General features: G+C 42.2%; 1 protein-coding gene across 3 annotated transcripts in view; it reads left to right on the top strand.

The window, feature by feature from the left end:
* MICAL3 (microtubule associated monooxygenase, calponin and LIM domain containing 3) overlaps positions 1 to 26,308 on the top strand; it is a 160,498-nt gene that overhangs the window by 116,988 nt on the left and 17,202 nt on the right. For 2 of the 3 annotated variants that reach the window (XM_036400849.1, XM_036400847.1), the window contains exons 21-30: positions 383 to 609; positions 4,919 to 5,056; positions 9,977 to 10,081; positions 10,665 to 10,793; positions 11,187 to 11,278; positions 12,176 to 14,057; positions 14,964 to 15,058; positions 18,596 to 18,646; positions 20,233 to 20,340; positions 21,478 to 21,571. In XM_036400849.1, coding sequence (XP_036256742.1) covers positions 383 to 609; positions 4,919 to 5,056; positions 9,977 to 10,081; positions 10,665 to 10,793; positions 11,187 to 11,278; positions 12,176 to 14,057; positions 14,964 to 15,058; positions 18,596 to 18,646; positions 20,233 to 20,340; positions 21,478 to 21,571 — 2,921 coding nt within the window. Of the gene's footprint in view, positions 1 to 382; positions 610 to 1,733; positions 1,824 to 4,918; positions 5,057 to 7,187; positions 7,251 to 9,976; positions 10,082 to 10,664; positions 10,794 to 11,186; positions 11,279 to 12,175; positions 14,058 to 14,963; positions 15,059 to 18,595; positions 18,647 to 20,232; positions 20,341 to 21,477; positions 21,572 to 26,308 lie in introns of all 3 variants that reach the window. The other variant, XM_036400848.1, reaches the window with a different exon arrangement.

Raw genomic sequence — 26,308 nt, 5'->3', positions numbered from 1 at the left:
ATGCTGTGAGGAACTCCTGCACTGATTTATCAAGAGCAATGTGATATGAAGAAAATAGTTTCTTTCTGTTGCATTCAATTGTCTTGAACTGTAACAACAAATGCTGCACAAATATTTGGTCTTGGCTTCAGAGGCACTTTTCTGCTGCCTCTCCTTCTTTAAAAGGAGGGCAAGGACCATACCGCAGCCTGCAGGTGATGCTGTCACTAAAAAGCCTATGAAACATTGAAAGCTGAAAATCAGTGTTATGTTTTAGGCTTATGTGTGTTGAAATGACTTGTTAGTGATCTAAGACTGATCAAGAAAGCATTGACTTCATAATCTTTAATGTTATTATTTATTATTAGCAATATAATCTTTTTTTTTTCCTAAAATCTTACAGTAGTTCAGAATCTGAGATGGAGGAGGAAGATGAAGAGGAAGATGATGAACAGCAACCCCCTTCAGACCTGGGTGGTGTGCCATGGAAAGAGGCTGTGCGTATCCACGCCCTCCTGAAGGGAAAGAGTGAAGAAGAGATTGAGGCTGAGCAAAATCATGAGATTGAGTACAAATATGATGATGAGGAGGAAGAATACGAAGAGGAAGAAGATGAGGAGTCAAGTGAAGGTTAGCTTGGTTCATCCTTTGTTTCTGCCAGCCAGCAGGGAAAAAATGAGTTGAGTATTGGCCATACAGAATAAGAAAGATTTGCCTTGGAAAACTTTACTTCTTCTTTTGCTTCTTTGTTGCTCTGATTTTTGAGGGAGTTATTGTCAAGGAAAGCTCGAGGTGGTTCATTCTGGATGCTGAAGGACTTTGCCCACAGGACAGTTTAGAGTACCAGTACTCACACAATATGCTTCCCATACACCATGCCAGCATGTCAATTCACAGCCTTGTGCTGCTGTATTGGCTTATGGTTGGTTTTTATAGTTATTTGGAATTAGATTTGAATGTGCCCTTTGTTCTCTGACAGCAGGAACTGGAAGCATTGTGGTTGCAGTGTTTTCAGTTTTAGAGTGCCTCACTAAGGGGTAGTGCCCTGTCACTGTCAGCAGGGCATTGCACAAGAAGGTGCTTGTACCTCTCCCAAGTTAAAAGATGGCCTTGAGAAATAAGGGAGTTCAGGTAGTTCCCATTTTAGCTTTGAAAGATTTCTGTGGAAAACCTTAGGGAAAGACTCCTTCCCCTGTGTTTGTCTCAGTCATCAAAATGCAAAGTTTGTGCTCAGAATAGACATGTTTCCAGTGTTTCACCACCATGCCAAATTTCTCACTGCTCTTGTCTCTGTCTTTATACTCACATTTCCTTTTTGAGGAGACTTGTAGACTCCAAAGAGCTTTTTTGTAAAGGTCTTTGGCTGCCTACTGCCAGCAGAGGTCCAGTGTTGAGTCTTAGTGGCAGTGTTGTTGATGAGCTCAGCAGGCTCCTTGGCTACCTTCTCAACCTAGGAGCTGAATGTCCGTGAGTGCAGTCTGTGGAAACCAAAACTTCTTTATGAGTATGGCAACATGCATGTTGTGTGTTCAGCCTGCTGAGCAGTGGTGTTCTTGGATGGATGTTGTTTCATTCGAGCAGTTTTCCTGCCAGGCACTTGGAACACAGCGGGAGTACGGGGAGCTGCAGTGTTTCCAGGCAGTCTCTCTTTCTGATGCTGTCCTCTCTCTTTCTCTCTTTCCCTCTCTCCATGGCTTGTGTGTGTACACGTGTGCCTGGTGCTAAATGTGGATGTGTGCTTCCCTCTGCTGTAGAGGGGGAGTATAACCCTTGGGAGAGAGAGCTGCAGCAAGGCCTCTGGCTTCAACGTCTCTCAGATGAAGAGGACTCGGGTACACATAAAGGTACCCGTACACTGTCTCCACCTCCAGGGGAAGGTATTAAAGAGCAGGTCCCACATGAAGAGTTTCTGTGTTTTATTTCATTGTGTTACCAGCTCCCTCAAAACTGATTCAGTAGCCCTTGTTCATCTCCTGGTTCAAATGCCATAAATCAGATCTGTCATTGCCACTGGTTTTAGGAAGGTGATAAAGCTACCAAGTACCTCAGGATTTCTAGAAAACCTGGACAATTTGCTGCTGTAATTTGCATGAACAGTGACTTCCAGGTAATAAGGAGTATCAGATTTGTTCTACACATGCAGACTACTTGCACCTGTGTATTATCTCAGACACATGGGACACATTAGAAGTACTGCCTTTAGACTGCTTGTGTCAGCAAAGTTGCTTTTTCTGTTGTCCTCTGTGGGTCTGTCTGTCTGTGGGGAGAGTCTGGAAGGAAACTAATCTAGCTACAGCAATCCCTCAAGATTCTTCAAGCTGTTACATAATAGTCATAAAATTAATCAAACATTCAAATCTAACTGATTGTGTCATTTTCCATGATGCATTCTCTTGCAGTTTATTTTTGGGTTTTTGTAACACATGGTCCCAATAGCTTGTCAACCCCTCATTCCCTCAATGTGGTTCATTAGAGCCAGAATACATAAGAGGAAAATCCAGGTGCCTTCCTGTGTGTAAGGGGCCATATGCAGTTGTCAAACTGCATATTTTACAGCTGATGGTTGTAATAACAGTAGCTTAGCTTCTAACTTTCTTTTTTTCTTTCCAAGAGAGAAAAAAAAATGGAAGAAGCATTATAACTTTTTTGCCGTCTAACTTTTCTGTGATAAGAATGAGAAGTATTAGTAAGGTGGCTGAAGGGCATGGAATACCTGAAGAAGTTCCCCCTGTTTCAGTCGTCAGGGTGCTTCAGACCTGACTCTTAAGGAGTTGGTTTTCAAGTGGCTCCTTACTGCAATAAAGTGAAAACCTTGAGCCAATAAAGTGAAAACATTGAGCCAATAAAGTGAAAACGTTGAGCCTGCCCACAGCATATAAAGTGCTGCTGCTGCAGTGGAAATGGAGAAAAGCTACCATTCCAAATCTAAGTGCAATTAATGTTCAGCTTCCTGCAAAGCTGAGCAGGCAGCCCTGAGGAAAGGCTGTGCCACGTGTTTGAAATTCTCAAGCACTTAGGCATTAAAGAAGTGTTAGGTTTGCCTCTAGGCCAAGCAGCAGCCCTTCATGTCTGGCTGTGCTGCTCATTACTTATTGGAAAAGGTGAGAGGGACAGGACAGGCTCAAGCCTCTGTGGAAAAACTAAAGGAGTGTAGGTTACAGTGGTCTAAATCCCAGAGCAATCCACTTGAAAACATGCAGATCATGTGGGACCTGCTCTTTCCAAGCCTTGCTGAGTGACTCTGTACTTCTCAGCCCCTGCTGGCAAACCTAAACCTTTTAACACAGACCTTTGTGTGGTGATGCAAGTGCTAACCCTACTCATCCTGGGGGCTGCATGCGAGCGCTTTGGGACGGAGCGGGGACAGCCCAGGCTCCTGTCCCTGCAGGATGGCCAGCGCCTCTGGTAGCCCTTGTGGCTGTGTAATTGATACAAAAACACTCTGGTGAGGCAACAGAGACATAAAGCTGCAGAATCCTTGGCTACATTGTGAATCCTGCTCTGCATTTTGGTTTGTGCCTCTGAGCCCCTTTCCCTTTAATGACCATCTGCTGATTCTCTCCTTCCTGCAGTTCCTTCTGCCTGTTTCTTCTGCGGTTTTAATGCCAAATCTCACACATAGTCATTCCTGAAATGGAAATCCCAAACACTTTGTCATGTCTGGGAAAAACATGGCTGGGAGAGAGGAACTTGTTAAAATGAGACAGCAGGAAATAATGAGTGCAAGCTCTAAATGCTGCTAATGTGTCTTGTTTCCTTCAAACACTAGAGCACCATATGAAAATCTAACTGCTTTTGAGGTTCTAAACTGCTGCAACAGTGCTTTGCCCTACTCAGTGGTAACCCAGTTGTGAAAATTGACTTCCTACTTTCAAAAGTAAGTGGGCATTTTCCTTTCAGGCTGAGGTGTTTGCTTTTGAAGACCACTCCTGCAGACAGTGTACAGGTGAACACCTGTCCCCTGCAGAACCAGTTATTTTATTATGGATAAATGAAGCCTGAGTTACAGAGCCAGAGCAGACAGCAATAGAGACAGGGTCTATAAATTTAATACCTCAGAGTAAGTGCTCCCAGGGCAGGTGTTCTGCAGAATTTAAACAAGCTCATCAATTGCTTAAGGTGCCCATTGTTCTCTTTGACATTCCATAAGTAGCTGAGCTTTGTGTAGGCAAGTAATTGAAGAGTAATGCTATTTCTCTTAAACAGAATAATTTGTGTGACAGGAATTCCCTTCTGGGGAGCTGTTAAGTCACAACCAAAAGGCTGTTATCCTTCAGGAAAAAAATTCTCCCTTTGAACAAGTTAGTACAAAAGAGTCAGGAGTAAACAAAATGGTTTTAGGTGCTAAAATTAGCATGTGCCCATATGCACATACACACGTGAAACTCTCAGATCCATCATATTATTTAATTCACAAAGTGTGTACCCAGACTAGAAAGAAGTGCCTAGCCCAATAGTAGGAAATAAAAAACCTTTTGTCTTGGTGCATCAGTCAGGTGGACATTATTCCTCACCTTAAACAGCAAGACAATATCTTTGGCAATAATCATAACGAATAGGCTGAAGGAGCTGGGAATTTCTGCTAAATTGGTATTTACATACCACATTCTGTTGGACACCCAGAGAACTTCTTTCATTTCAGCAAAGCTTCTTGCAATAGACATGATGTCTGATGATGCTTTAATGGCATCCCTCTGCCTTGGAATGGCGTGACACAGCTTGGATGGGAGGTGTGAGGAGCTGTACTGGTGGATGCGTGTGCACACAGTGCTGAGCTTTCTGTCTGTCTTGCAAACTGACCTTAGCCAATAATATTTTCTTTTCTTATTTCCTTTCCTATGATGTGCTACCTTTCCTTTCCACTGTTCTCCCATCTTTTCCTCCCTGCCCTTCATACACCCTGCCTACAACCTGTTATGCCATGCCCTCCTCCTGCTAGCTGGAAACCTTAGGCTGCAGCAGATTGTAAATCCGGTTGATCCTCTGGAGATCCTGGCAGATGTGCACTGGACACACATCCGTGAGAAAGAGGAGGAGGAAAAAATGGTCTCAGCCTCAAAGTCCTCCACCTCCAGAGGTAATCTCCCCCAAGCCCCACACCAGCAGTTCCTGGATCCCAGTTGCAGCTGTTTAACTCTGTTGCTTCTGCACCCTTCAAGACCAGTGACTTCAGCAGGGGCAGCAGTGATTGAAAGGAGCTGCTTTCAAATTGCACTGAAATTACACTTGGTTAAACTTTTTGCTTTTCAGGTCAGTGTCTGTTTAGAACTGCTGCTTTCTCAGCTCTGTGACAGTGTGACTTCTGGCCTATTTGTCTGCCTGCTTTGACTCTATAGCATTTTTCCTCACCACACATGATTTGGTAGTGCTGGCAATCAGCCCTCTGTAACTGACTAGGGATGCTAATAGTAGTCTCGTGCTTTTTGTGGCAGGGAAAACTACACTTTCTAGGGAAAGCTGAGGGGCTGTGTTATGTAGCTACTAGAGCAAAGATTGAACAGGGTCAGCTTCTGTTTTGAGTATGTTTCTCTGCTGCTTCTTTTCCAAGTATGTAACTGCATCTGGTATGAGCAGGGAATGATGGGAGTCAAAGGGCTTGCAAATCTGATCAGTGATGGCTTTGACTCCCTGTGTTTAGATTTGACAGTGTATCTACCTCTAATGTGCGAGGTGTCAGTTACTCAAAGGCAAACTTTGGAGGGGGAAAATGCTGGTAGTCTAGATCTCATGTGAGCACCTTCCAGCAGTCCCTGCTGACCTTGTTCTAGACTATGTTACAGCGTGTCTTAAGGTAAGTATGTCATAAGTACTTTATCTGTGGGCTTAAATCAAAGTTTACCATGCAGCTGATGAGCTGTGGTCTTCTCTCAGTCTGCAGCCATGGTGACACAATTGTACAGGGAGTATATCTGCTGTAAGAAGCGGTGTCTTTCACAGAAAAAATGAAATTACGTTAAAAATCCAGAGCTCTACCTCATGATACTTGGTTCTTTTCTATTCCAGATAATTATCTTTTCCTTGCAGTTTTAGATGTTTGATGTAGGGGCTTTTTTAATCCTGGTCTAGCTTGATAAACAATTCCAGATCAGTTTGGGTATACTTATTTGCAGTTTGTAGAATGCACTGGGTTTTTCTGGTGTGAAATCAGCTCCCTACAAATAAGAGATGGGTATTTTGTTCCCACTACAGCCACAGAAATAGGCTGAGTCTAACTCTCTGTAACTCTCAGTATTGCTAGAGTGGTCGATTAATGTTTAAAAAGCACTAAGCTAAAAATGTTAACAATGTTTCTTAAGTTTACAACAATTAAGGTTACTTGTGCTTCTGCCTGGGGGGTCTGTGTCACTCTAGTTTCTAGATTTTTATTTTAATTTGTATTTTATTCTCATAGTCTGAAGGTCATGAGTTCAATCCTTACTTTTCTATGGGGGGCTATTACAGTGGCCAGCAACAGGTGATCTTTCCAAATTCCTTTGGGAAGGGAGTCAGTATTTCCTTTCTGTTCCCTGAAACTGGGCCAACCTAGGACAATCTTGATGTATAATTAGCTGCTTCTATTGCTCTGTCATATGGCAGAGGTGTGTGCAGGTGTTATCAGCAGTTTGGGTATGTCAAAGGCTGTTGCCAACATCTGTTTGTGGACATGCTGTAAGTTTCCAACCTGAGTTCAAGAGACAGATTGTTCCTGGCTGAGGAGGTGTATTCCGTGATCCGAGGTGTTTGGAGAGCCCATTGGCATCAGCAGTGATGAGGTTTGATGTGACAGCCTGGGACAGTGTCACAGCTCCCAGAAATCCCTCTCATTCCGCTTTGGGAGCAGAATGAGCGCCTTCCTCTGCTGGGCAGCAGGTTCTGGGACACGTGGGACCCCTCTCTCACTGCTCAGCTCTTCCTTCTCTCAGTTTCCCTCCTCTGCAGAGTTCCAAGGGGAGCATGGTAGCAGCAGGTGCTGGTCAGATGTGGTGTTCTTCTCACTGTGCCACACAGGAATATTTCCTCTAACATTACAGATCCCAAAGGAGCGTTAGGCTCCTGACACTTGTGTGTTATCTCAATTTACTTCTCAAGCCTGGAATCGGGTGATTGAAATTTCATAGGTTTATTCCTGGATTTGCTACTGAAAAATTTCCCTCTGTCACTCTTCTGTTTTAGACTCTGACTGCTGGTCTAATTTTGACTTCTTACAATTTATTGTTTTTTAAATTCAGCATCCGACCTTCCCTCCGTACGCCATGAGGCGGTACAGGCGTGGCTGGAGACGGTCCCTGGAGGTAGTTTGGTGATGTTCTATGTATTCCAATGCACAATAACCCTGCCCCTCTCTTCTCCGTGCCTTCAGCAGCTGAGCTGGTCCTTTAACCCTGGAACTTACGGCCCTGTCGCTACTGCATGAGTGGAGGTGGAGGGGGGACGGGGAGTGTGCATGTCCGCCTTGCTCAGACAGCCCCTTCTCGCATGAGCTCCACACTCACCCTAACCCTCGGCAGGCAGGCCAAGGACAGCTCATCCTGGGGGCAGCAATGCAGGAGGGATCCAGCTGAGCGCTCAGATTTGCTTGGGCAACTGAAGATGGGCCAGGTTTTCTTCCCCCAACCCTTAGACTCAAGGAAAGCGGGGCTTTCTTGCAGCTGAAAGGTTAAGTGACAGAGAATGCTTAAAGCAATTGCACTTCTCTGTAGCAACTGCAAACTGTAGTTGTGTGGTGAAGAAAACAGCAAAGAAGAATAAGTTGAAGCTAAGATCTTTAGGAATAGTGGTGGTTGTATTTCTTTATATTCAGGAAAGTCTCAGGAACCTTGAAGGATGGTAGAGCTCAGCTGATTTTTTTTGCGTGGTCCTCTAAGCTCTATTACAAATCGATGAGCCTGAAGATTCTGGTATGATCGTGAGGGAGTACATTGTGTAAAGCTGTGAAGGTGTCTGAATTAGTGGAGCAGTCTGTGCTGGGTAGTTGATCTACAGCTGAGTTGCTTTGGCACATCAGAATAGCCAGCTTGCCTTTAAAACTTTGCTTCTGCTGCTGCTTTGGCAAGTCAGCAGTGTTTACAAGGTGTCTGCACACGATGCAGGCTGCTCACAGCTGCCAGCTAATATGAACCAAGTGCTGATCCCAGTTTCTGGCTGCAGTAGTGTGTAACTTCTGAGTTATTGTGTGACAGCTTTTGGCCTCTTGCTCCTCATCCTAACTGCATATATGTATATGCACAGTATATGTATCATATAACCAGCCACTGCAAGCTTCCTGTGTCCCTCAGAATGGGACCCACCCTTGCACCAAGTTGTTACTTATTGATGCATCTGTAATCTTACCATTGAGTTTTTTGTACCAACCTATTTAAAACCTGATTTTCTCCTCTCTCTCCAACATAATCCGTGTGTGTCACATCCATTCTGGTTCTGAATCTGAAGACCCACACATACATACTGGATTCAGATATTCTTAACATTACTTATGTTTTTTGCAAATTTTGATTAAGATTACTCACATTTGCTGTTACCGTAAAGCCATTCCATAACATTATCATTTCCAAAATAACATAAGCTATTGCATACCTAAGCAATGATCAGACTGGGATATGGTTTGATTTTATTCAGTAGATTTATAAATGCTCCTGTAGGCACTCCAGCCTTTTCCACATGATTCAGTTTTCCTGTGCTTGACATAGGTAAGGGTCTGGATTTGATAATCCTCTGATGTAAAGGAATAGGCCAGTACATTATCACACATGAGTGGAACTGCATTTCACAGTAGCTGACAGAAAATAAACTACTTCATGCTCGCTGCAGAGCATGGAAAAAAGGAAATTCTCAGGTTGAAGGAAGAACACAAACCAGCTGCTGAAGGCTGTCTTTTGAAATAAGCAAAAACCTGTATTAAAGGAGAGGCTGCAACACCTCGGTTTCAGGGAAGGTTGATTTGTTTTCAAGACTGCCTTAATTAGCAATGCAATGATGCAAATAGTTCCAAGAGCCACATCATCACTATTAAATAAAAAGGATCAGGAACTGGAAGTGCTCACTTTTTTTTTTAATATTTAAATTATGTTTAATGGAAATGTTTAACAAAAAAAAAAAAGCGGGAAATCATCCATTGTACAGGGTTTTTTTTTAATATCATTTAATAATGAGATTTATACTCCACACTTTGATCTTGTCTCTCCTCCTGTAATTAAATGCTGTCAAAAGCAGTAGTGTCAGATGTCATAGTTTTGAGAGTAACAAATTCAAGAATCTCTTCTTTGTTTTGACCTAGTAAATCAAATTGTGGTCTGTAAATGGAAAAAAAAAGTTTTGAATAAGTAATTTGAATTACTTAGAAGTGTCTCAATTAATGATCTGTAACAGAAAAAAGGTTTTATATATGTCATTTTAATTACTTCAAAGTATTTCAATTTGTGCACTAGTCACTTGTACAGCATATGCATTTTCTTAGGCCTTATTACCAAAGACTGCTGTAGCTGCACAGAGTTAAACAGTTTCCAAGTGTAATAATGGTAAATCCCATACCCAGACTCTCTCTTTGACTTACACCCTCAAAGCCAGTTTCAATTTCAAGATGAACAGTCCTGGTTAATTTTGAGGTTCCAGTTTTGACCTAACACACATGTGCTATCAAGTGATGGTAACTGTTCTGTTGTGGTAAAGAAAAACCCTAAATGTTCCTGGAAGAACAGTAACCTTTATTCTGGTTTGATGTCCTCCCAGTCCCCTCTTGTTTAATTTTTCACAACACCTGTTTCTCAGAAAAGCCCTGGCAGCTTTCACTGTAAATGCTTTGGATACTCCCAAGGGTAGGCATTCCTTGATTCACTGGAGTCTGGAAGTGTCACTTCACCATAGATGTCTCTCCAGGTGACACATTTCAGGATTTCTTGTATTGACAGTAACTGATAAACATCTCTGGTGTAAACTATTGGTGCCGTTCAATATAGAACTTTTTCACTGTGTAGTGTTTGTTTCCTTTTCTTTTTTCCCTCAATATTTGAATATATTCTAGCTCCATGTGAGGAGGATGATGTGGAGGATGAGCTGGGCACAGAGCCTGCAGACACAGAAGGGCAGGCAGGTGAAGAGGGAGACACGGGTGCAGAGCTGGACGATGGTAGGGTACCACTGTGCAGCCTTTAAACCTGTTGTGTGAGCAGAATGTATTGGCAATGAACACTTTGCATGAGGGTACTTAAACCTGGTCTTATTTTTAGAGGTGTGGGAGTTTGTTTCAAATATCTGAGAGGGAGCCAGGAGTGAGGGACAAAAAGAAAGAGAAGAACCTCAATGTCCTGGATTATGTAATGAATTTCTCATGTCCTCTCACCCCATGTCTTGTGTCTGTATTCAATACTAATCCTGATGAATAACAGAAATAGAATTAAATTTGTGAAAGGTCCATAATACTGTCAGAATGCTTCCTGTGCTATTGTAAAATTAACTGCATATGGCAGAAAACATGGAAAATTTTCCAGAGAACTGATAAGAAAAACTTCAGTTACTGATTTAACTCTTCGTACTAACAGTCCAATCATTTACTGCTTACATTTACTGCTTAAATGACTAATTATCACCAAAAACAGGAGTGAACATTTAAGTGTTCAGGTTATGAAAGTGGTTAGCACCATGTGAATAGAAAGCATTATGCCCTGATGGACTTGGATCCAAGTTCTCTTGTTTTTTCCCTCCATGATCAGACATTGCCTCTGATGCAGAAGCAGAGTTTCGCTTACGTCAGAGTGGTGCAGGAGGGGCAGAGCTGAAAGTCTCTGAGGATGAAGAAGAAGAAGAAGCAGAAGGTGCTTCTCACAGTGTGACAGAAGAAGGTAATCACTTTCTCTTTAGTGCTTGAATGATGTCAACTGCATTTGAGTATACAGTTATGGGATTTAGGAGAAGAGAGTCTCTTGGATTTGAATCACCTCACGCTCTCAGTGGCAAGGTCTGTGCTTGCATTAATATTTTGAGAAGAATGTTCTGAATCCATTAATTACAGCTTTGTAAAATGTGAGAACCCTTCTAACTGCTTTTTTGTGTAAAAGTTGTTGTTAAAAAGTTTGTATCATTTTGGACATTTAAAAATTTTTGTTGTGTTCCAGATGTCCAATCTAAAATTTGTAAAAAGCTGAGAAATTTGTCTCTACTTGCTGTGTGTGACATTTAAAAATGATAGAATATTAATGGTTTATGTATTTTGGTAACATTTTTCCTTTCCCTAGGTCCATGCAAGCCATCCATCCCCATCCAGCCCTCTAGTGAGAGTGTTCTTCCTCTGTCTCCAGCTGCTAGTCCCAAAGCAAAACAAGCAGAGGTAAGAAAGGGAGTCTTTGACATTTTCTACTTAGCTCCTGTAGTTCAATAAAACAGTTTGTTGGATAAACTGAGGACTGACAGCAGGGGGCTCTCCTTCTTTTCTAATATTTATGTTGATCTTGAAATCTGACTTCATTTAGCCTTAAAATATAATGTATACTGTCTGTTTTCCTATCTTCAGAGTTCAGTGGCTCTATCACAGCCACACAAGTTCCTATCACAAAGCTCCAGGCAGAATTATCCAGGATATTTTAATCTCAGTGAGCAGCTAGGAACAGGTATATGTGATAAATGTAGGGAGCCATAAGTAAGGTGTTTCCTGTTTATCCTGGTCTGGCTGTCTTTGATGTGCCAAAAACAGATTCTGTGCATCTGCAATTGAAAATTACAGTAGTAACCAAAGCAGTGCCTCTTTGTTCCAGAGCTGAACATAGCTCAGCTTAAGGAAGTGAGGCATGTCAGTGTTGTCCTGTCATGTTGTCAGCTTGCAAGTGTACTGCAGTGTGTAAGAGCTGGAAGTACATGACCCTTAAAATGTTCAATTCAAATTTTCCCTTCCAAATGTTTTATTTTTTTTTTTTAAGGAATTGCTAAGATATTGTCTTAGAGAGCTTTGGCATAGGCCAATTTACTTTTACAGTGAGCTGAGTCTGGCCTGCTGACAGCATTCACTTTCTATTAAAATAAAGCTTGTTTTTTTGATAGCCATCTAATGATTCTGTCCGAAAGAGTTTTTGTTTAGCAGGCAGACTTTGGGACATTAAATTAGTATTTTGATACTTGAATGGTTTCCTTATTTCTAGCTTTGTTAAAAGCAAAAAAAAAAAAAAAAAAAGGAATTGTATTCTCATGTGCTCAGTGACTATTAACGTTCCCCTTTTTCATTTTTCTCTAGGATGCAGAAGATCCCCTGGCTGAAGTGTGCCGTGCAATAAAATCCCCAGAGCCACGCTTTTTTCCTGAGCCTTTCATTCTTGAGGAAAGACCAAAGGATGAAATTCCCAAAGAAAGGAAAGTTAAGAGCCCTTTGGTGCCACCATCTCCAGTGTTGTCCCAGCCAGTTGCATCACCAGAAGCCATTGCAGCCCCATCACTTGGAGAGTCCCAGCCAGGAGCACCAGCACTGGCCTCATCCCCAGCATCTGCTCAAATGCCTATCTGTTCCCAGCCTTTGCCTTCTGCTGAAACATCCATTCCATCCCCAGTGGAGCCTCCAGTATGTTTCCAACCTGTCCCAGCCTTAACATCTACTCCTTTAGCCAAATTGGCCCTGAGGGGCCAGGATGGTGAGGTGGAAAAACTGGGGAGCCCCACTACTGCAGAAGAAGCCCTGAAACGGAGCAGCCTCGTGGAAGAGTTCTGGATGAAGAGTGCTGAAATCCGACGGAGCTTGGGGCTCACCCCTGTGGACAGAAACAAACGCTCAGAGAGCAACTTCACTGTGTCTGCTCTGGAGGCAACTCCTCAGAAGACTTTCAATAGCAGGAATATTTCAGGGGATGAGAGGATCCATCCTGTGAAACCCCAGCCTGCCCCAAGAAGGCAGGGACTATCCAAGTTAGAAAATGAGCAGATTTCTCTGCTTACTCCAAAGTCTCCATCAGAAAAAGAGCTAAAGATTTCCAATGAAGTACGGGGAGATGTGTCCAGCAGCTCTGGGCTTGGCCTTCAGGAGAGCTCATCTAACATGAGAACCATGGCTAGCCAGAGCTTCAACACTTCTGACTCCACCATGCTAACTCCCCCGTCGAGCCCGCCCCCACCACCTCCTCAGAACGAGGAGCCGGCCACGCTGCGCAGGAAGAGGTACCAGGCACTCTGGCAGAATGAGGTGGAAGCCAGGTCACCTCCAACACCAGCATCAACCCCTCCTGCTCCCCGGCGCCAGGAGCCAGCCCCTCCTGCCAAGGAGCCAGCCCCGGCCAAGAGGGAGGAGGTGCGGAAGTCGTTTGCGGAGAGCGTGGATGAAATCCCGTTTGCTGATGACGTGGAGGACACGTACGATGACAGGACAGAGGACTCAAGCCTTCACGAGAAGTTCTTTACACCTCCTACCAGCAGGCCAAGGCCAGAGAAACCACATCTTTTGCCCTTGGTGAAAGAAAATGGTGGTCCACCGTCCATGGAAGGAAGGGTTCACCATAAGAAGAGAGTGTTCCCTGACATTTCTGTGGAGGCCAAGGAGCTCGCTGAAGAAAGAATGAGAGCCAGAGAGAAGTCTGTCAAGAGCCCAGCACTACGAGATGCCATGGCTAAACAGTTGTGTAAGATGAAAGATATGGAGATGACTGCTGCTCCTGCTGCTACTGCGGCCACAAGGGCAAGAAAGGCATCTTCTATGCCCTTGAAGACCAAAGAGTTGTTTTATGAGTCTCCAAAACATTTGGCCTTGAAATTAGCAGAGGGATCCGCACGAAAACATCATTCTGCTACTGAGAAGTACTCCACTCCTCCTGCTGACATGGCTGGACCTGAAGGGTCTGTCAGCTCTTCAGAAGGCTCCAGTGGGAAGAGCAAGAAAAGAAGTTCCCTCTTCTCCCCTCGTAAGAACAAAAAGGAGAAGAAATCCAAAAACGATAGCAGACTTTCTGACAAATCTAGTGGTGGGACAGAGGAAGCAACAAAGCCTAGGTCCTTATGGAAGTCTGTTTTCTCTGGCTATAAGAAAGACAAGAAGAAAAAGGCTGATGAAAAGTCTTGCCCAAGTACTCCCTCAAGTAATGCCACTGTGGATTCTGGCAAGCACAAACCCTCTGCTCCACTGATTACAGCTGCAGGTATAACAGATAAGTGCCTCTGCACTCTGCACTTCTCCTACTTTTCCAAGGTGTCCTTGAAAGTAGTTTTGATTTGCTTTGTTATTCAGCTACCGTGTGAATGCTGCTGCTCCCAGTGTCAGATGGGCAGAGTAGGATAGGTGCTAGGGACTGGATTTGTGTTTCTGCATATTGACAGAGTCCTCTGAAAAAAAATGGAACCCTAACTGAAAGCTTAATTCTCAATATGTACAAGGTACATCTGTTTTATGTCTTAGATTTGATAAATAAGCATCATTTGTTGGAACTTGTGACATTTCCTCCCTACTTTAAATCTGATCTTCATCTTTTCTTTGTCTGATCTCTCTTTCTTTCTACCTGGTTCCACAGAAGCTGAAGACTGCAGAGATGCTGTTATTCCTGTTCTCAGTAATCTGGTGGCTGTCTGCTGATCTCTGAAGGAGGGAGTTGGCAGCCTCCTGTAAATCTTTCACATGCCCACCAGTTGCAGGCAGAGATGTTTGATGGCAGCTTGGGATACAGTAAAAAAGTTACCCATAAATGTGATTAAAAGCAAACATTTTACATTTCTCTAGCATTGTACAAACAGCCAAAATAGAGCCAGCTGCTGTCATTCCAAGTGCTGTATCTATCCTAAGAGCATTGATACAACACAAAAGAGAACCATGATCGTTATTTCTAACAGCATTTGGAGGAAGTGATGCTCTCTTAGAACAGCTCAAACTCATGCTGGTCGTTTTGTGGAGCAGGGCTTCTTTGATCCCTCCCAGGCAAAACAATGGACACAGACACGAAAGGACTGAGTATTTTTGGTGCTAATCAAACAACCTACAGCTGAGCAAAAAGATTTACAGAAAGGATTGTTACCACTTTTCTGACTTCTCCTTTTTATTCCCAACTTGGCAGATTTACAGCTCCGTCAGCACCTGAGTTTCTCAGAGGACTCTGACCTCTCCAGTGATGATATTCTGGAACGCTCCTCCCAGAAATCCAAACGAGAGGTATGTAGGTGGGAAATGCATTTTAGATGGATCTAGCACCAGTCAGGTCACAGACTCAGAGAATCACATCAGAAACCTAGGTGATTAATGTTGTTGTTTTTACTTTCTCCCATGGAGCAGGTTTTCCTCTAAGTTGGCTGACTTTCCTATCTAAAATAAGATGGTTTCACTTGTTTTCATGATTACAAGCTGCTCTGCACTGTTATTGTAAGAAGGATCCATTGTCTCACTCTCCCATTACTTTACTGGGCACTAAGAGGAAACAGCCTGTAATCTCCTGGGTATTCCTTTTTCCCCTTTTAAAAATGGGATTTTGTTTCCCCTTTTCTAGTCAGTGGGAACTCTACCAGACTGCCACAGCTTCTCAAATAAGATGGATAGTGGCTGAGGCCCTTTCTCTGCCAGTTCCCTCAGAACTTGTGCACCTGTAGGTGCCTTAGACATTCTCAAATGTGACTTTCTCCTACATGGGCAGTTCTTCATTCTCCCAACCCCTTCTGTGACTGGGATGCTGTGGCTGGAGCCACTTGCTGGTGAAAATCAAGGCAACATTAGAGCACCTCAGCCTTTTCCATATCCTGGATAACCAGGTTTCCAGTTTCCTTCTGGAGAGGGCCCATGTTTTCCCTAGTCTTCCTTTATCACTGGCATACCTATAGAATCTTTCCTTGTTGCCATTGATGTCCCTGGGCAGATTTAATTCTGTCAGGGCCTTAGCTTTCCTAACCTGATCCCTGGATGCATGGATAATTTCTCTGTATTCCCCCCAGGCTACCTGCCCTTGCTTCTACCCTCTGTAGACTTCCTGTTTCTGTTTGAGTTTGTCCAGGATCCCTTTGTTCATCCACACAGCATTGTTGCCTCTTTGTTAGGATGCATTGCTTCTGAGGTTGGAGGAAGCATTCCTTGAATGTTAACCAGCTTTCCTGGGCCCCTCCTCTCTCCAGGGCTTTATCCCATGGCATTCCACTAAGCAGATCCATGAAGAAGCCAAAGTCTGCTCTCCTGAAGTCCAGGGTAGGGAGCTTGCTGTGCACCCTCCCTACTGACCTAAGGATCTAGTATAAGAATTTAGTTTAATTGCACACATTTATATGTGGAAAATGTATAGTGAAAGCAAAGTTTCAAAGCTAGTTCTTTTTAAATTATTTGATTCATTTGTAGAATGTCACTATTCGACAGAATTGGCAAGGTTTAGAATATGTAGAGATTTTATTGACCCCTCAGAACATGAAGGCTCTTCTGGAATGAAATGAAAACTGTGTTCCCACTGGTGGTGCCTGGTACACATGTTAAAAAAAGCTCAAGAAGAAAAGAGCTGCTGGGAGGGAAATGTCACAGACACAGTGGCCTGTGCCTCCTGTCCCAAATCTGTCATCCCATGAGTACAAATCAGTCTCAGATGCCAAGCTGATCCTTGGCTGAGATGGCAAAGGTGTGGAACTACTGCAAATTGAAGTGTCATATGAAATGCTTTCTAAGTATATATGCTAGAATGAACTAGAATAGCTAATGAATGCATTTAAGGCTGGTGGAAGAAATTGATGAACTAAATAGGAATTTTCTGTATTTACTTATCTCTCTTTTAATCTCTTTCCCTAGTTGGTCTAGATCTCATCTGAGAGGAAGATTATTTTGTTTTTATTTTATTCCCTTTTTTCTCTCCCCCTTCCATTCCTCCTTGCATGCCCTCAAGGCGTTTCATGAGAAATTCTGCATTTTCCAAGAGATGCAGAAGAATGAGGTACCTGGGGCCAGCAGAGGACAGATACCCAATACCTGGGGTTCAGATAAGAGTTACAGAGTTTTTGGTCTGCCTTGATGGTCATTTTTTTTTCTATGCTGTAGCACTTAGATTTAAAATGGCTTTTTCAGAAAGACAGATCACATCTCTCAGCACAGGAGGGGATGATAAGTGACAGTGACAGATGCCTGGAATCCTCATACTGAAAATATCTCACAAACTCTGTCAAGGTGGTAGTGTCTCATTTTCACTCATTGCTGAAGTTGCTGAAGTTACATTAAGAATTTATTTACTCAGCATCTGTTCTCTTAAGAACAGTTTTGAGAATGTATTTATTTAGAGGATATGGATCTGAAAGCTTGACTTACCTCATTTTGTTGCATCCTATCCAAGGATGTAGAATATACATGCAAACACTGGAATGCCTTGCTGTCAAAAGAAATGTAACCAAACTTTGAGTCTGACCAAGCTGGGTTTGTACTGGTTTGGGGTGGGAGTTGTATTTTTTTAAGTTATAACCTGCCTGCTACTTTCTATGGGTAAGAGCTGACTTACTGTTTGCTACTTAACTTTTATGTGAACCCCTTCTCCAAACTGAAATCCTGTTTGTGCTGCTTTTTTGGTAATGTAGTGAGCTTGCTTCCCAGACAGCCTGCTCTGTTTAGCCTGCTCTTTGTGATCAGCAGTGAATTAATTCAGTGTTGTTTAATGTGGTGTCTCTCAAGAGAAGCATCTTGTAAAGAATTCCTGACGTGAGCGCCCCGTGGGTGTTGTGTTTGTAGGTGTACTGTCACCATGTGTGTGTTTGTCATTGTTCCTGTACAGTTGTGGTGTTGTGCTCAGGTGTTCACCACCACAGGTAGCTTGCTTTTTCCTGGAGCCTGCAAACATGCTGGTGTTGTTCTCTGGCTTCTCGTTTGTGACTGGTTTTAGTTAATTGAATGTGAGAGTGCAAAATGCTGTCTGTTTGCCCAGAGTGGCACAATGCCTTCTGGACTTCATGACATGAAGGGAAATTTACCTCCCCTCTTAGCAAATAAAGCTAAGTGCTTTACTTGCCTTATATTTACATAAGGCAATATATTATATTATAGGGTAGCATAGAATGTCCTTGGCTAGGGTAAGTAGTGATTTCCCCCTCCTTTTCCTGCTCCTTTCCCCCTCCAATTTTAGCTCCTCAAGATCTTTGGAGACTCTCCTTTTAGACAAGGAGGTTCCACTACTGCAGGACACATAACCCACTCTGAGCCCATCTGGTGTTTCCTAGTTCATGAAGCAGTGAATAAGATTTATGATGTTGGTTAAATGTCAATTATCATTTCTATGAAATGGAAATAATTTAAAACTGTGGAATAAACACAACTCCTAGGAGAGACTGTAATGTAAATGGAGAGTTGTGTGACAGAGTAATACATGGTTGGCCAAGCCAGTTCAAACCAAATATGTTCCAGAAATAAGCTATTATTCCAAATCTTAAGCCAGAATTTCATACTCATACAGGTAGACAAAGGGCAAATAATTCCTCTAGAAAAAAGGTATTTCCTAGTTGACTGTATCTTCAAGGAGAGTGACAAAACAAATTGCCTTCAGGAAAGTGCTAGAAACTTGATTTTGTGGCCAGAAGTTCCATTGTGCTCCATCAGTCTGGGTCACGTTCAGCATTTGCACAATTTCGTTTCATGTAAAAACCACCTTGTTTTATTACTGTGCATCTGTTTTCAATGTTGAACTGATTTTGCTTCATTTTGTGCATTTTTTTTTATTTTTCTCCCTTTACCATTCCCCCTTTAAAGTCGATCTATGTACCACACGCCTTGGCATTCAAGAGATCATACTCGTCAAAGGTAGTGTCTCCCTTCCCACTAGTTGGCCATTGTTGCATTGCATGTCCCCCTATACATTAACCCATTGAATCCATAGCTCCAACCACATGTGCACTAACATCAACACTGACTGTGCATGCCTGAGATGTTAGCAGACATGGGCAGCAAATTCTTTGTAGAGGATGTCTCCCAAAAATGCATTAAGCTCCGAAATGTCTGGTTGGAATGCATGCATTTATCAGTGCGCCACTGTGCAGTGATGTGGATTGTCTATGAGCTTCAGAACAAATTGGTTTTCAAGGAAATTAAATATGTTTGTATATTCTTTTTTTAATGCTTCGAATGTGAATTCAAATGAATCATCACACTTCGATCAGCAGCTTTCAAAATTGCTGAGTTGGCTCAAATCTTAGTGAAATTCTGTATCAAGCTAAAATCAAGGCAGAAGTTGCTGCTTTCTGAAATTCTTATTGTCTTGTCTTTGCAGTCACAACAGTGTTACATGGGATAGAAAGTTCATGTGCTCTGTCTCCTCACCTTCTAATTTGAGTACCATCGTGGATTTGTGTTTTCAAAAAAGAAAGAGTAAAGTCTGAGCTTTTTGAAGCTTTAACAGTGGTGCTTGCCAATGACCTACCTGAGGGATTTTTAATTAAGCTGTGATGCTACCTTGAACTGTGTTCACTGAGAACTATCAACAAAGGTAGACTGACCAATGTGGCAGCACAATAACTAAATCAAGCAAATTTCAGGGTGGTCTGACATAACGTTCTGTTCTTGAAGTTGACTGTCCATGGAGATCTCTTTCCAGAAGTGGAAGACGTATGTTTACAGCAGCCCCTTAAAGCTTACATACATGTACATGAGAAAAGAGGCTTTTTCTTTGCTGTAGTTTACTCAGTGCAGTTGTCAAGTTTTTTGACTCTGTTAAATCTCTTTGAGAGAAAGCCTTTCTAGGCCATGATATATCCAACTAGTGTATCTGGTGAGATCCTAAACCAAATTTCAGTAATGTCAGAAAGACATATTCATGAACTAGTTTCACTGACAGAAAAGAAGATTAAATACCCTTTTATTTCTATAAACATAGCTTTTCCCCTTTTGGATGGCTTCTGGTGGTGCAATATTCTACATTAGTCTGTAGTAATTTCTTAGCTTACACTGCTGTAACTGTTCATGTAGACAAGCCTTTACCCTCTTTTAAAATGAAATCAAGGGGACTCCTATCAAGATGAACCCTCTACACGGCACTCATTGATTTATCTAAATCCATTTGGCTAAATTTATTGAGAAATTAAAACTACTGAGAATAAAAACTGGTTTGATCTTTGGGAGAGGTTTCATATAGCAGGGGAAGGCAGGGGTGGGATGTCATATAAAATCACAGCTTTGCAGCTGGCTTAGATGCTTCTTCACTCCTGATTTGATCCTGAAATTGTTGCTCACTGCACCATGAACACCTTTGCCTACAGAAGCTTGACTTTTGACACAGCCATGGCAAAGACAGAACACCTCCCTTCTGAGATTTTTGGAGGAGAAAATGGTCATCCCTGCCCTCATATCCCTGAGCATGTATATAAGATCTGCTGCTGTTTTCCTTCCTTCAGAGGGCCTACACAGAGGAGGAGCTGAATGCCAAGCTGACGCGGCGAGTACAGAAAGCTGCCCGCAGACAAGCCAAGCAAGAGGAGCTAAAGAGGTTACACAGAGCTCAGGTAGTGTCTCAAAAGCCTCTTGTCATGACACACAGACAACTCTGTGTGACAGCACCCTGATCCTGACATTCCTCTGAGGGTATCAGAACAGAATCCTCTCTTTCTACATGAGCACTCCTGCTCCCTCTTTCAAATTTCATGTCATGCCCCAGAGAAGTGAAGGATGGCTGAAACCTATCATGAGAGTTTTACAGTGAGAAAAATCATGCCCATAGCACCTTTCTAGCAGCCATCATGCACTGAAATGGAGCAGTGATACTCACACAATGCCTGATGGAGCTGCACCTATCATTGCTTTGCTAGGTTATGCTGGTGGGTGATGTGTTATCAAATTAACGTTTAATTACCAGAGAGTCTGCTGGAAAACTGCTAACATCATTTACAGGTGATGGGATTTGTCAAAAACTCAAGGCAGGGGCTCAGCTGACTGAGTAGCATCACCTTTCAGTTCAATGTTCAGGAAGGTGTTAAGAGCTGTAGCAAATAAATAAATATCAAGGTGTTTGCAAATTTAAGAGTTAAGATACAACAGGGTGGGGAGTGTGCTGTCACTGGAATCTGTGATGCTTGCTGTTGAAGCAGTATTGAATGTAGGGAGCCTCCAACAGGAATGAGGAAAGATTGGGATCTGACTCTTGATTCAGGAGGCTGAACAATTGCTTTATTAAAACTATACTATATTACATTAATACTATATTATAACTATACTAAAGAATGCTAAAAAGATACTAAAGAAAAACCTATGACTGTCTCTAGACAGCCAGGACAAGCTTTGACCCAATAGGCCAAGGAATCAAAATCATCCTTAGTAGAATCTAATTGATAAATCACTTCAGGTAAATAATCTTCCTAACACATTCTACATGTGCAAAAATAACAGGAGCAGCAAGTAGAGATAAGAATTGTTTTCTCTTTCTCTGAGGTTCCTCGCTGCGATTCCCAGGAAATATCCTTGGGAAGTTTTTCCTGCCTGCTCTCTATGAAGGGAGCTATGGCTACAAAGCAGGGTGTTGTTGAATACAAATGCTTGTTTCTGAAAAGGCAAATCTGACTGAAATCTCTCAGTGCTGGATGTGTGCTGTAGACAGAGCAGGAGAATTGCTTTGGTGATGTTCTGCTCCACTCTTCTCTGAACAGATTATCCAGCGGCAGTTGGAACAAGTGGAAGAGAAGCAGAGGCAACTCGAGGAGAGAGGAGTTGCTGTGGAGAAGGCCCTTCGAGGAGAAGCAGGTATCCATCACAACTTGGTTTGGTTTTCCATGTTTTCTTCCCAAGTGCTTGTGCAGTAATCCGTAGCTGTTTGGATTTTAGAGGCAATTGGACCATTGTAGCCTAGAGACTGATCCCAATGTGAATCCCTTCTCCCTTCTCTGCTATCTGAGGCCTTGTTTTTCCTGTGTTTCTTCTAATTCTGGGACTTCCCTATTGGCAGAGACTTAGATCATTTACCTTTGCCTGAGGTGTAGGAGGTAATTATCCAGCTACTACTAATGGCTGTTTCTGCATACTACTGGATCCTACAGCTGGAAAATTGCAGGGGTTTCACAGCTGCCATTCACACAGAGTTGTCACAGTGAGACAACCCTGTTTGTATGTTAAGGAAATAATTGTGGAATGGTGTGTGCTTTCTTTATTGTGTTGGATTATCAAGGTAGTGTCCTTACAAGGGACCATCACAGAACATCTTCCTCACTGCACAGCCCAGCACACTGGCTACTTCTGACACAGTTGTGCAGAACAGAAATGCCCATGTGTACTGAAAGGTATCCATGTCAAGCTGTTAAAACAAATGCTGTGTGTACTTGAAATTAAATTAAATGAGTGTCATCTGATCTGGCAAACATATCAGTGGAGCAGTACCTGGTTCAGATAATGCTGATAGTAGTATAATGATTTGGGAAAAAACTCCTCAATTTGCAAGGAGTCAAATATCCAACAGGCAAATGCAGTGTATGTATACCTGACAAGGCCAGGATGATGTCCCTGATCACAAGGGTCAGAATTCAGAAATGGGAACAGTGGAACAGATGTTTGGAAAATGTTTGCTTGTTGCTTGAAGAGCTGCATCTGTACCTCTGAAGATGGAGCTTGATTAAGCAGTGAGGGTGCACCAGAGAAGAAGTCTGTTGTGGCTCCCTGGCAGTTACTACTGAGCCAGAATTAGCCAGGTCTGGTGCTCCATAAGGGTGTGCCAAAGAAGCTGGACTGAGTGCTCAGCAAAGCAAATAGGTACTACGAGTGTGAAGAACAGTTTTGAGGACTTCAGTATGATCAGACTGTCTTTATTCATTTGTGGGATCAAAAAAATGGCCTTGTGCAAATGCCTGTCTTTGTGGGCTGCCTCCTTCCTTATGCTATGTGTTCCTGTGTAGCCCCACTCTGTTCTCTGGCCTGCCAGTTAGTTACTGGACTTACTAAAGCCACCTCCATTGTTTCAATGGTTCTTTTCATTTTGCTTCTTTTCATCTGGAAGTCAAAATAATCTTGATTATTGAGCTGCTGAATGACTTTCATGTAAGACATGCCAGCACAAGTGGGAAATCTTAGCAGCTGAGAAAATATTATTCATTATAGAGTTTTCTCACTGAAGAATCATAGAATGCCTAAAACATGTTCAGAGACGACAGAATATGACCAAGAGTAAGAATTACAATTTTATATGGGATACTGCAGAATTTGGATAAATAGCTTCTCACTCTCAGCTCTCCCAAATGGAAGCAGTCTTAGATGAGCTTGTGTATTTGTGAATTCCCTAGAAGAACTGTGAAATTGTGGGTCCTGCTTTGCAAAAGGGATCTCTTTTCTTGAGAATGTCTCTAGGCATTATGCTTTGCTCTTGCAAAATATTTCTATCAACAGGTCACGTGTTTGCAGAAGCTTAACTCTGACATGAAGATTTCACCATCCTAAATTATTCCCCCTATTTCAGGGGATTACCCAGAAACACACTGGTGGAGTGGGAAAAAACAGCATGTTCTCCAATAATGTTCTAATCTGTGTTGACTGAAACACAAGATTATAAATCAATTCCATGCTTCACCTCTCTAGGTCCTCTTGCATGGCCATAGAATCATTGAAGTTGGAAAAGACCTCTAAGATCATGAGTCCAACAATTAATCCAACACTGCCAAACCCACCATTAAACCACATCCCTAAAATGCCACATCCACACATCTTTTAAATACCTCCAGGGTGGGGACTCCACCACTGCCCTGGGCAACCTGTTCCAGGGCTTGACAAACTTTTCCATGAAGAAATGTTTCCTAATATCCAATCTCAACCTCCCCTGGCACAACTTGAGGCCATTTCCTCTTGTTGTGTTACTTGGGAGAAGAGACCACCCCCCACCTGGCTACAGCCTCCTTTCAGGAAGTTGTAGAGAGCAGTAAGGTTTCTCCTCAGCTTCTTCTTTTCCAGACATTTTACATGTTTGCAATAAAAATAACTGAATTAGTTCTTTTTGAGATCTGTAGTATCACATTCCATAAAGTTAATTTCTGCCTGCAATATCCACTAATTATTCAAGAGGGAAGTATCATTTTTCTGTCATCTGCATTGTGACCCAACAGTGGCCACTACATCAACAAGGACTGCTGTGTAAAGGTGTGGAGTCATGCTCTTGTCTCTGATCAGTCCCTCCCTAAGGAAATTATCAAAACAAAAGTTCAAAAAGGGAAAGGCAGTGTATAAAGTGGTGTTGCCATCTAAAAAAGAAATCTCTTTATAAGGTTGTATAAGGAAGAAAAATGGGGAGCTTGGGAGGTGTGTCTGCTGTGCACTTTGTCCACATAAATAGAGAAGGATTGCAGTAGAGCATCCAAATAATGGCTCTTCCATAGGCAGCAGCCAGTATTAACTGTTCTGGGACAATGTATTAGGCTCTGTAATGAGTGGGATTTTCAGGTTCCTTCCATGCAGGGAAAGAAAAAAAACACTTATTGATCAGCATTTAAATATGAAGTTTTGGGTAATGTTAATAGTAGTTTCTTACTACTTAAAAATCCAGACAGAAGAAACAGAATTCAGTAACTTGCAAGGATTCTTTTCTTCTTCTATGATAGAAGAAGACAAGACCAACTGATCTAGTTCTCGATGTAGTTTATCATCTTCTAACTATTGCTTCTTAGTCATCTTTCCATCTTGCAAATTTTTCTTTTGTAGAGGTCTTCCACTAACTTTAATTCCTCAAATCTCTCACATCTGGACCACTTTCCATTTTTAGAAAGAAGTATTTTTCAGTTCAACTGGTAAGAACAAAAACCAGTTCTATAGATAAAAAAATATTTACTAAGAATAATTTTGTTTCTACTTTCTATCCATTTTGCATCATCCTTCATATGTTATTGGGAAGTAACTTAAACTGAGAAGATTGTTAATCAATTTTTCACAGTGATGGCCTGCTGTTTTCCTGAGAGATTACAGCTTTTGATCTTAGCAATAGATACAGGCAACTCAGTATTTTTTCCAGGAATTTCACACATTATCTGCTATTTGTCAGGGTGGAATATTTATGGGGGTGATACTTGCTTGCTCTTCAACTAATCAAACTCAGAAACATTTTGGAGTTCACCATCAACTTTAATCCTAACAAAATAATTGTGTCTTCTTGGCTACCTCCTTGTCTTTTCTTTTTTTCAATTAGCTCAGCCTCAGGCATGGTACAGTTGCTCTTGTATTCTTTCAGAAGTTGAATGCTCAATCTAACATTTCGTTTCTGATTCAGAACATCTCCCAACCTATGATTACTTTATTGCTTTAATGGGTTCTCTATGATTATCTTTGGAAATCTCAGCCTTTGATAGCTGCATTCATAGCAAGAATGAATGCTTAGGGGGGTAAGCTCTATTTTGAGTGGCAGTGTAAGCTCTGCTTCAGGGGGAGGTGCAGGTGGTCTGAGCTACTGTCATCCCTTGTTTTCCTTCCCTCCCTGCCCCCTTCCTATTGCATCATGAATGAAGAATTTTCTCAGTTTCTGTGGTGTCCTAAGGGACACCCTGAATGAGTTAATTAATGTAATACAATATGATTAATGCAGCAGTAATTTGTATTATAGTACTTTTGTATATTTGTGTATTTGTATTCTAGTGCATTCGCCTGTTTGGACATGCTAATGACTTGGATTTCCTCTGTGAATTTTTTTTGTCAATCATTAACTTAAAAATATGTCAAATCAGAAATTTCCTGAACCTTTCTTTTATTCCCTCTAGCATAAACCTTGATAGTCATTTTTAAGAGTTTGGAAAACATCTCCCATCAGATCAATTCTGAAAAGTTTAAGAGCCACCTCTTTACATCAAATGAATCATATGCAGTGAGAAATATTGCTCTCAGTACTTCCATCTGTCTCCTCCCAACAAAATGTTCCACAGTGCTAGACTCGTGGTGCCCCTGTCTCTAGCAGCTGTGGGAATGCACATCTCTGTCCTGAAAACTGCTGTGCAGTTCTTCCCTGGCACAGGGACTGCATCAGCAGGAGCACACAATCCCATCTTCCTACACCTGAGTGTTTGCCATCTGTGTCAGCACTCAGCCAGTGCTTCACCTGTGTGCCACACACCATCCTCCACTCACTCACCTCCAGAAAATCAGCCCTTACACCTTTCCTGCAGCTATCCTAAGACATTACAGTTTCCTTCTGACATGTTGCTCAGCTCCAAAGCAACAGGATTAATTCTGCTTTTCTCAGCGAGAACAGGAGAGACATCAGTGTCAGGTACTGCTGCAAACACAAATAGGTGAAGTGTCTCTGTGTAAACTTCTTCATTTTTCCCCTTGGAAGTCCTCGCCTGCCTCCTGGAAATTTTCTCTTCATCTTCCCAATATCTATGTTTGTGATATATTCTGTGTGTGTGTACATATATGTATATATCCAGAGAAAGAGACATATAGTGTTTGTTTATATATGTGTGTGTGTGCCCACGTGTGTAGCTGCCTGTCTCTTGTTTGCCCTTTTTTTGTTTCTATGTC

This window comes from Molothrus ater, chromosome 5 (assembly GCF_012460135.2).
Source record: "Molothrus ater isolate BHLD 08-10-18 breed brown headed cowbird chromosome 5, BPBGC_Mater_1.1, whole genome shotgun sequence".
Classification (NCBI taxonomy): Eukaryota; Metazoa; Chordata; class Aves; order Passeriformes; family Icteridae; genus Molothrus; species Molothrus ater.
Note: the sequence above shows the minus strand (reverse complement) of the source record. Positions and strands in the feature narration are given on the sequence as shown.